The sequence below is a fragment of the Lepisma saccharinum genome, chromosome 6 (assembly GCF_977018435.1).
Source record: "Lepisma saccharinum chromosome 6, izLepSacc3.1, whole genome shotgun sequence".
NCBI classification, from domain to species: Eukaryota; Metazoa; Arthropoda; class Insecta; order Zygentoma; family Lepismatidae; genus Lepisma; species Lepisma saccharinum.
In genome coordinates this window covers 18,056,307-18,068,064 of record NC_139234.1, presented here as the reverse complement: position 1 = coordinate 18,068,064, position 11,758 = coordinate 18,056,307, and the positions used below count along the sequence as shown (strand labels likewise).

Sequence of the window (11,758 nt, the reverse complement as noted above, 5' to 3'; positions counted from 1 at the left end):
AAGCAAACACTTGGTTTTCTTTAAAGGCGTGTATCGCGTCGGGAGTAGTTTTCCTGGTATATTGCAGCAAAGGATCCAGGGTTAAAGCAAACAAGAGCATACTTAGTGGACATCCTTGCCGAATTGATCTTGTTATATTTATTGGGGACGACAGGAATCCATTGACCATTATCCGAGATGTTGCCTGTTGATAGAAATCTTTCAAAATATGAATAAATTTCTCACTGAATCCATATGCCTTTAGCACCTCAAAAAGGTAGTCATGCGACACTAAATCAAACGCTTTTTTGAAATCAAAAGCAAGCACACATGCATCAAGTTTCTGCACCATATAATAGGATATCAGATCGCGAATCCCTCCAATTGCACTGAATATGTTATGCTTTTTGCCAATGCATGTTTGTTTCTCGCTGAGTATCCGTGGTAAAACTAGCTTTAACCTATTTGCTAAGATCTTTGCCATTAATTTATAGTCACAATTTAGTAATGTTATTGGTCTGTAGTCGTCTACTTGTTTTGCGTGTGATTTTTCGGTATCAATATGATGATGCCTTCATTTTGTACAACTTTTCCATTTTTAAAGGCATCTTGTATGATTTTGATTAGTTCATATTTTATAATCTCAAAAAACTGCAAATAAAACTTGTAACCAATACCATCTTTTCCTGGTGCTCCTTTAAGGTTGCATGTTCGTAACGCTTCATATACTTCTTCTATTGTTACATCAGTATCTAAAAGTTGTCTATCCTCTTCTTGTAAACCATTGTTTAGCGAATCTCCACCTGAATCCACAAGATTGTTGATCATGAGTGTTTTTTGTTGTTTTTGCATCTGTACATAGTGATACATCGAAGTTCTTTCATCTTGAATTAAATTCTTGGAATTGGTTCTTATTGTTATGCCTTCCATTTGTTGCCTCTGGAGTGTTAAGATTTTGGCTTTATACTGCTGTATGGCTTGGTAATTTTTGGTGACATCTCTCCCTTGACATGCCTCGTGCAAACACTGGTAATAAAAGTTGATCAATCCATTTCTGTCTTTTGTATTTTCTTTTCCACACCAGCAGAAAAAAGTTTTTAATTTTAGTTTTACCTATCGAACCCACCAGTCATTATGATTACTGTAATACTTTTGTTGTTTACACCAGTCGACCCATTTTTGTGCAAATATTTCAGTGATATGTGGAAGCTCTAATAACTGTATATTTAGCTTCCAATATGAAGGACCCCTGACTAGTTTTGTTTCTTCCAGGTTAATTGCCATTTTTACTGCCATATGATCAGTAAAGGGCGCTGGCAATGCTTCTATGGATGTTATATTTTTTATTTGATCTGTATTTGTATATAACCTATCGATTCTCGATCCAGATTTATTATTAAAATATGTAAATATTATATCCTGTCTCTTCTGTAACCAAACATCTTTCAAATGCAATTATTCAATTAATGTTGCAAGGGCTGGACTCTTTTGATAAGCTCCTATGCAATCGCTGGGATTTAATGCCTGATTAAAATCACCCCCAAGTATTATTTTAGATTCATTTAACGGTAGCAAATATAAAATGTCCTGATTATAAAATTGTTCACGTGACTGTCTATTTTGATTGCCTGATGGGGCATAAATATTCACAAAAGTATAGTTGGTACTTTGAAAGCTAATGCCTCTCCCATCTACTAACTTTTTTACATTATTAATGGTTAGGCTGTTTCTAACAAGTGTTGCTGTAGCACGGCCATTGATACCAATATTATACAAATAACAAATTAAATATCAAATTAAATTTCCCTTTTTAGGGTTTACTTCTTCTGTTCATTACTCTATTCATACCTCCTACCTCTCTCACTGATCTCCTAATCGCTACTGTGTTCTCGCTACCTTTCGAAGTATTCTTCGTCCGTTTTTTTTTTTGCACCCATCTGCTGAGACTTTTTCCACTTTGACACTGAAGTGGCACTTTCGTAACTTTCTTCTTCTGTATTAAATTCACTTTCCAACTCACAGTCTTTCGAAGGTCCCTTGTCCTCCTCTTTTGGGACGTTGTCCTTTGCCGCTGGGATGGGAGGAAGATCAACTGAGTTTCCTTCGTCCTGCATCTGGGCATCCTGCATTTCTTCACTTCCTTTTTCGTCTTGTTTGTCTAGGTGGGAAGTTCCCGGTTGTTTTGTGTCCATGGATAATATTTTCTGGTTGTGTTCTTCCTTTGCGGTCGCCATATTTACCGGTGGTAACATTTCCACGGAGCGGATGTCACTTGGCACATTCTTTATCCCCTTATCTTTCTTTTGTTCTTTTATCATCTTTTGTAGGCCTTCCGACTTGTTTTGATTATTATCTGGTTGGAACTGATTGTTCGCGTTCGAGGAACTCCCCTTTTCCACTATTATATCACTATAATTTCTCTCTCGGTTTTTATTCACACGAAGTGTTGTTATCTGACGACTATCACATTGCCAGCTATCGTGTCCTTCTTTTCCACACGCCCTGCACGTTCTCGGCTGTCCGTCGTATATCACATGGCACTGATGAGATTTTACTGTAATGAACGACGGAATCGTTTTTTTTTTAGTTCCATTTTCACTATTCTCACCCCGTTGTAAACTTGATATTTAAAGTTTTCTGACCACGTTTCTTTGTCTATACATTCCACCTTCCCAAATTCCGTCATTTTTTCCTTCACACAGTCATCATCTAATTCTAGTGGTAAGTTAAACACTCTTACCGCTTTTCTTTCCCTCCCCGCATCACTCAAAAGCACTTTTACAGTTTCACCATTATCATAACAAAAGTTTGTTTCCGGACCACATGTCTCTAATATTCGCGTCATTATTGCTTCTCTGATACATTTTACGAAAACACATCGAAAATGCGTAGGTATTTGTATTCCCAAGATCTCATCTACGTGGAGTTGAAATTGTCCATGTATAAAGTCATGAATTTCTCGCGCCGACGGCCTCGGTGCCCCGAACGGAAAACGTATCTGGATGGTATTTTGTCTAATGATATTTGGGCCTCCCCCATGGCGCAGTGGTAGCGTCATTGCCTTGTAATCAAGGGGTCCCGGGTTCGATACCCGGTGGAGGCACAAGTGGTTCGGATCCCACTTTAAATTGTAGGTCCAGTCCCGATTAGCCCTACTGTGCATAAAGTGGACTTAAAACACCAACTCGAACGTCTAATGATATTCATCTTTTTACTATTCTAAAGTACTTTTATAATTCTACTTACTCGCCAGCCAACTGCACCAAACGCCACAAGCAACACGCACACGGCACTCCCGCTCGTTGTTTCCTGAAGGCAACTTTTCACTGACCTTCACGGAGCAACTAGTTTCCGCGTCCGCTCTCTCTGAAGGCTTTCACGGAACTCACCGACTGAGCCACCGCGGCGTCATATTCTAATTAATGAGATGCATAATGCTTTCGGTCACCTAAAATTGACTGGCAAACCGAAAGACAGGCTGAATAATAAAAAAATAATAATAAAAAAATTACTGGAACTATTATTTATCGAAAGATGCAGGAGTTTCTCCTCCCCCCTCCTCTGGTTACATATTTTCATTTCGCTTTTAGGTTTAGGCAATACACTTTGAAACTTGACATCTATGGACAAGAAAGCTTCTTTCCTGTACTTAGCGACTTACACAATACCTTTCCTTGTACAAAAAGTACAAAAGTAGCTATGTATTTTCATTCGATTGTTCTTTCTGTAGAAGCTTTTTTCTTAACAATTTGTTTCGAAGGTTACGAAGAGCTCTCACACATATTTATATATTCTACAATAATTTGCGATTTGAAAAGTAATTAATAGTTGACAAAAATTGTTTCTTAAATATGTACACATTGCTGTGTTTTTTTTCTTGAGTTTATAAATTTGATGTAAATTTTAATTTGAACAACTTATGTCCTTAAAATTATGTTCAATATAAAATAAATATCTAGCAGAATTTATGAAATTGCTTGGATACTCGATTATTATTAATATTACATATTCTTTGATACCACATATTAAGCTGCATATCCTTTTCATAATACATATTTAGGTACATATTTTATCAATTATTGTTACATATTTATGTACATATTTTGTACTTTGATATTACATAAAAATCAGGGGTCTAGTGATGACGGTGAGACTGCAAGGAAAGAAAAAGGATTTTCTGTTCGTGCAAGTTTTCATGCCACATAGTGAATTAACAGATGATGTCATGGGTGATTTGGATGCTGTAATAGGAGAAGGTAGAATGGAAACACAATAGGAAAATACGATTGATTTGGTTTATTTTACTTTGCTTTTTTCTGCTACTTTTGGCTAATTTGCGAACATGGGGATGAGTGATGGCATGATGAATGGAAACTCACAAACATCCATGCCCATTCCGGGATTCGAACCCGGGACCCCTGGCATAATAGCGCGATGCTCTAACCACTCACACAGGGGCCGGCGGGCAAATAGGAATTAGGGGAGACAAAGAGAGGTGTGTTATTTTGGTTCATTTCTGTAAAGTTAAATCTGTAATTGTTGGAAATACACTATATTATAGGAAGATACACGTGGACATGATCAAAGACTGAGACGATATCCAACATAAAATTGATTAAGTGGACAAGATACAACGCTAACCATAAAAAATATTGGCTCTCGGAAGCCTTCCCCACCCCCGTTCCGTAAAGAAAATTATTATTCCGTCTCAGGAGAGTGCGATTTAACTTATTTGGCAAGTACGGTCCGTCGTTTTACGAACTAAAGTTGGGAAATTGAATGTGTATCTCACCTCTCTCTCTATCTATCTCTTTCTCTCCTCTATCTCCCTCTATTTACCTCTCGCTTTCTATTGCCGAGTGATTGCTCCAGGAAATCAAAGAATTTTTATAACCTGAAGTCTCTCTACTGCTCATATTCGACGAATTACCTTGAAAAGATAATAAACGTAATGGAATTACTTTCGCCAAGTTGATCGACACGTATAAAAACCTCGGAGAATGAACAGGTCTGTAGAACAACTCCTGCATCAACATGAGCAAACTGGCAGTAAGTATATACATGTTATAACTTTAGCAAACTGCATGAATATTTACAAAATAATTTCATCTACTTTGGCATAGAGTTTTTGTAATTCATTATAAAATAAAACGCACAAACGCATAGGGGCCTAACTTAAAATATTCCTACAGGGTGTCATCGAGCTCGACTGACACATTTCAAAGAGTAATGGAACGGAAAAAGTTCAAACAAATATTTTGTGATGACCTCAGATTAAGTCTATGCATTATTGAAACTGTTTCAGTTTATATCTGTAGTTTGTTTTTTTGACAATTCGTGATTTGTTTCTTAAATTTTCCAGTCTCTGATTTCGTTCGCTGCTCTCGTAGCAGTGGCCTCTGCTGGCGGGGCATTGATTGGAGGCCCAGCTCTTTCGTACACGGGAGGATACGGACAGGGTGCAGCCCTCGCTGTTAGGGTTGGTGCACACGGTGCATTGGCATCACCTGCTCTCGTTGTTGCTCCTGTTTTTGCTGCAGCACCTCTAGCAACTGTTGTTGGTGGTTCTCCCGCTGTCCAAATTGGTCGTTCAGGTGGATTAGGAGCCGGTGCTGCTGTTACAATTGGAGCTGTTGGAAATCCAGGAGTGGTGGCGAGCCCTGCATTGGCTTATGGAGTTACTCCACTAGCAACTGTTGTTGGTGGTTCTCCCGCTGTCCAAATTGGTCGTTCAGGTGGACTAGGATCCGGTGCTGCAGTTACAATTGGAGCTGTTGGAAATCCAGGAGTGGTGGCGAGCCCTGCATTGTCTTATGGAATTGCTCCACTAGCAACTGTTGTTGGTGGTTCTCCCGCTGTCCAAATTGGTCGTTCAGGTGGATTAGGAGCCGGTGCTGCCGTTACAATTGGAGCTGTTGGAAATCCAGGAGTGGTGGCGAGCCCTTCATTGGCTTATCGAGTTGCTCCAGTAGCTACCAAAATCATTGGTTGATTTACTCCTATAGAAAAAATTAGCCCTAATATTTTCTGACCTTTACATATCCTATGTTTCCTGTTTCTTTTAAAACTTAATCGAAAATAGAAAAATGGAACTCACTCTGAATATAGACACATGAGCTTCAGAATATTTTCAAAACGTTGTATTGTCAATTTTTGTTAATAAAGTCACAATGCCTGATTATCATTTAGCGTTTAGAAGTTTTCCTATCCTTTTGTACAAAACGTTATTTATATATTATATATAATATGTATATTTGAATGATCGCTCTCTATGTCTCAAAATATATAGTGATATCGTACTAGTATTTCACTCCACAAAACATCAATCTCATAGAAAAGCTATAGTAAACCTTCATTAATAGGTATATTTTGCGATCGCTGTTTTCCATAGTGGTTGGAAACAAGATAGATATGTAGATATTTTCAATAGTTTCGTGATTACGTAACCCTATTAAACTATTGATAATATCTAGAGAATTGTGAAAGCAAACCACATGAAAAATCAGTTGAGTGCTCTAGAAGGAATTATAAACATACGTAATTCTTAGGATTTTGTAATATCATAGCGGAAATTTCGAAGAAAAAAGTGCCCTGGAGCGGGTCAAAGGTTCTACCGAGCCTATACTACACCAGAGACAAATTGATTATTTACAAACAACATATATTCGTCATAATTTTATGCTCATCCTCGGTATTCCTAGGCTTATGGAGTGAGCGATGCCTCGACTGACGGCAGGAAGTCCCAGGTGGAAGCCGGTTCAGTAGTAAAGGAAAGGTACAGCTTGCTGCAGAGTGACGGCACCATCGATGTTGCCAACTATGTTGCTGATGACGTTAACGGATACAATGCTGTTGTGAGCACAGTTGGAGTAAGTGCTCTCACATGTTCCGCTGTAGCTGCTGTTGCACCTGTAGCAACAAAGGTCATTCATTGATTTGTGTATAGAGCTATTTTGTACTAAATGCCAAAACGTTTATTGCAGGATAAGATAAGATTTGATTTTATATAAATTTAGTTTTCAATTATTTCTTGTAACTAAAGCTTTATTTTTGTACATTTTATTCGTTTTTTTTTCGGGGGGTTGTTTTACATATTATTACTGATAATAAATTTTATTTTCACTGGACCTGATTTACTCTTGCTGTATAATAATAATTGCACAGAATGTCACCCGCAGACAACAGAAACATTTAGATGATTTTAAAACAAGCAACAGTACACCGGTAAGCCAAAGGGTCAGGTGGAGGCTACCTAAATGTATACTCCATTCCCGGAATCTGTGGAGCAAGGCCACGGATAGCGCAATCCCGTTCCCTCTCACATGTTCATTGCTGATGGAGCCGTCTCGCGTCACTACTTGCGCAGAGACTTGTTTCAGAGATACCGGGACAGAGTATAGAACATTAGAGATTGTTGATGTAAATGCTGATCGAATTGTTATATTAGCATGCAATGTGAACTGTACATTGTCTAGTGCTTTAAGCTATACTTATTCTAGCACTAGGTTTGGAGATGGTACATCTTGATGAGGAAAACAATTCCTCACGGGCTTATATACCCACTAGGGAAAGTTGTGTTCCTCTACAGCTCCCTTTAAACGAAGAAACCTGGCGAACTTGATTCGAGTAACCTTAAACTAATTAAAATATTTTGCTGTAATTATATGTGCAAGTGCAAATTGAAAGAGAAAGCTCACTAAATTGTAGGGAAGTAAGAAGTAATTATTTCTTTCTAACGTACAGAAGTGTTGTGAGGTATTGAGAGTTCTCGAAGTAATATAACATGTTAAGTTATTATGAATAATTGTGTATTCCATAATTCGAGACCGGACACCTTCCATTTCTTCTTTTCAAGTAGCTCCACAATTGTCCTCACGATGCTGAGTCAACACCGAAATTTTGGGAGCTTCGAATGGGAATTGAACACGGAACCACTCACATCAAAGGCGAGAGCACTAACCGTTTGGCTATGCAGGAGCCGTAAATAACACTATACTTGACGTAAACTTATGTGCGACTATATTCAGCTGAAAATATCTGAAATTAGGTGAAATACACGAGTAACGTCGAATTACTTTATTCACTAGCCTAATTACTTGACGCGAAAATTTTATGATGTAAATAAGCACTATTCTTGGCATAACCATTATAAATTCAGCTATTTTATCACACTAAGATGGGTTAGCTCCAGTGGAATAAATTAACTATCTCTTCGACCCACAAGAGTTATTATAGTGGAAATTTCTTATTATCTGCTGCCATTCCCATATTATTTTCTCAATGTTTAATTAGCTTCCGATATCTACTATATTGTTATTGTGGTCTTTGAAAGGGCATTATTAGGAAAATTACCCCGCCAATTGAAGGTTACTTAATACATACCTACTTGGGCAAAGGAAGGAAGAAGCAGAGGAAGGTTGCTTTCAAAAGTTCCAACTGCTTGTATAAAAGTCAGATGCAGCAATATCTCCTCAGTATAGCAAAAGAATCAACAACATGAGAACAATAGCAGTAAGTATCGTAATACATTTATATATTATATTATGAAATTAGCTGTATTAAGATATTTAATCCATCATTACTGCTAGTTTAATATACATTTTGTCATTTTCAGTGAATTTTAAATACTTTGATGCATCTTCACAACCGTGTTTCCAATAAATACAATATATATATAGAAACCTATAAAATAGACAAATTTGAATAGTTCACATTTAATTGGAAATACTTGATGTAAAAGGTTTGATTCATTTTAGGTAAATTTCTCAGAAGCCTTTAAACTTTAGGATCTGATTATCCTTCTCGTGATAATCTAACGCATATTTCGGTGCGCTTCATATATCTATGTAATGCAGTGTTTTTACCCATTTCTTTTTACGTATTACCGTATGTATTTTATTTTCTTCACAGCTATAACGTAAACACTATAAAAAGTTAATAAGAAGTCTGATTTTGTAAAATGAAAGATAACCGCAAATATATTTCTGAAAGAGGTTAATTTCATTATTGAACTTCTTAAAAAATACTATCGGGACATATCTACTTGTGGTAATTTTGGATTATGTTTAAATATTAAACGTTCAGCTGTCTACTTGTGTTCAAAAACTCAGATTGTGAATTATAAAACTACAATTAAAACTCTAATAGACTAGCACATAGTAACATAGACCACATAACTTTCTTTCTAGTCTCTGATCTCCTTTGCCGCTGTCGTGGCAGTGGCCTCTGCTGTTGCCGCACTGACGTATACCGGAGGAATTGGAGCCGGAAGAGCCCTTGACATTAGGGTTGGAACGTCTGGACTACTTCCTGCTCCTCTGGGAACATTCGCTGCTGCTGCCCCTGTCGCTCCTTACGCCCGTGTTGCCCCAGCTATCGATTATTACGTAAGTATAATCTATATTTCTGTCATAAATATATCTATTCTGTTATACAGTTTCAACTCAGCACAATACAGGGTGGCTCAATAAGTCACTTAACACCCTCAGTACAAGGCCACTGCGGCATGGAATTTGAAATTGGCGATGACCAATCATTGCCTGGCCAAGGGGCAACCACATTGACGCCACCCACACGGTCGGCGGCCATCTTGATGTCCCCATCTTGAATTCAACTTCAGAATTTTAAATGGGAAGGGGGTCGTGCGACATATCAAAATGGGCTAGAATTTCACGAGAAATGCAATGGTGAAGGTTTTTTCGACGTATCTTTAACCAGTAAAACGTTATGACTGAATTCTTGTACCAATTTGCTCCTTTTCGAGGTGTTAGAAAAATGCCTTAAAATTTGTTTAGCGCATCGGTAATGCATCGAGATCAAAGTGACGTCTATGGAGAGACGTTCGCATGACATTGCACATTATTTTAATTGGATACATCCATGAAGAGCTGCTCATTATGAATGGTTGTCGCGAACAATTTACAGTGTGACGCTTCCATTGAATTAAAAGTCCTTCACAGTGACAAGGCTAATGTTTATGTTCAGAAGGAAGTTCATAAACAGAATATGTGACCCTTGTCATCTGATAACTAACTTTGGACAAAAACTGATTCATAACGTTCCCATAAGTGTTCTGGTGTTCTTCCCTATTGAAAAAACTCTGTAAAAAGTACCTTCTTCCATAAGCAAGGATGAAAAAATCTGTTTATTTAACAAATCCAAGTAGCCCTAAGCATTTAAGGTTCCGTTGATGGAAAATTGACTAACCAATCGTGTTCCACACAGCACGTCACACCATTAACTTACCAACACTAACCATTCAGCTTTGATCTGTCAAAAATGGGTTATCAGCTAAAAAGCATCGAATATTCTGTTTATAAACTTCCTTCTGAACATAAACATTAGCCTTGTCACTGTGAAGGACTTTTAATTCAATGGAAGCGTCACACTGTAAATTGTTCGCGACAACCATTCATAATGAGCAGCTCTTCATAGATGTATCCGATTAAAATAATGTGCAATGGCATGCGAACGTCTCTCCCTAGACGTCACTTTGATCTCGATGCATTACCGATGCGCTAAACAAATTTTAAGCATTTTTCTAACACCTCGAAAAGGAGCAAATTGGTACAAGAATTCAGTCATAACTTTTTACTGGTTAAAGATACGTCGAAAAAACCTTCACCATTGCATTTCTCGTGAAATTCTAGCCCATTTTGATATGTCATACGACCTCCTTCCCATTTAAAATTCTGAAGTTGAATTCAAGATGGCGTACATCAAGATGGCCGCCGACCCTGCGGGTGTCGTCAATGTGGTTCCCCCTTGGCCTGATAACGATTGGTCATCACCATTTCCATGTTGCGCGCTGCAGTGGCCTTGTACCGGGGGTGTTAAGTGACTTATTGAGCCAGTAGATGGAAAACATGTTTAAAACTCCCTTTGACTTCTAGGCACACCCTCGATATTCCTTCGCCTACGGGGTGAGCGACGGGTTGACTGGGGACAGGAAGAGCCACGTGGAAGCCCGTGATGGTCCAGTGGTGAGAGGAAGGTACAGTCTTGTTGATCCTGACGGCAGCATCCGAGTTGTGAAGTATTCTGCTGACGACGTCAACGGGTTCAATGCCGTCGTGAGCAAAAGTCCGGCCAGCGCTCATCCCGCTCCAGCTATGGCAGGCTGACCACGCCTACTCGCCCACTGCCACCACAGTTATTGGTTGATCTCTTTAGGTTAGATTGTTTAATTTACATTATGCAACCGGAGAAAAAAAACATTAATTCTCTCATTATTTTTTATAATTCGATTTGAGAGTAGAGTTAAATAAATTCAATTCCTCGATTTCTATTTGTTGCCTATTTTGGGGAGAAATTGCTATGCACATTGAAGATTTTTTTCAGGATTTCTAATGGTAATTGTGTTTATGCATATAATACATCAACATGTTAACAAAGTTGGTCGAATTGCTTTATTGATTTGCTTTATTTTACTTAGCTTTTCTTCCACTTTTGGCTATTCGCGAAAAAGAGGATAAGTGATGATATGATGAAATTGATGAAGGCACACCCACAAAGAACACTCATGCCAAGTCCGAGATTCGAACCTGGTACCCCTGGTGTCGTGTGCTGTGCTAACCGCTCCGCCACGAAGTCGGCAAAGTTGCTCCAAAATCTCGTATACCTACCTGGACACTATCCCCATCAGAGAACGGTTTAGAATTATTAGAATTAGAAATTCTTTATTCGTGGACGAAATGTAGCGTGTGACAGCTGTACAATGTGACTGAAACTTGTACAATACTACTGTAACAGATACTATCCCTAGTGAACATTTCAATAA

General features: G+C 38.2%; 1 protein-coding gene across 1 annotated transcript; it reads left to right on the top strand.

The window, feature by feature from the left end:
* Nucleotides 1–8,442: 8,442 nt before the first annotated feature.
* On the top strand, nt 8,443–11,758 carry LOC145989261 (larval cuticle protein A2B-like). Its single transcript, XM_083124586.1, has 3 exons — nt 8,443–8,490; nt 9,168–9,365; nt 10,872–11,758. The coding sequence occupies exons 1-3, from the start codon at nt 8,476–8,478 to the stop codon at nt 11,100–11,102; spliced, it is 444 nt and encodes a 147-aa protein (XP_082980712.1). The 5' UTR covers nt 8,443–8,475; the 3' UTR covers nt 11,103–11,758.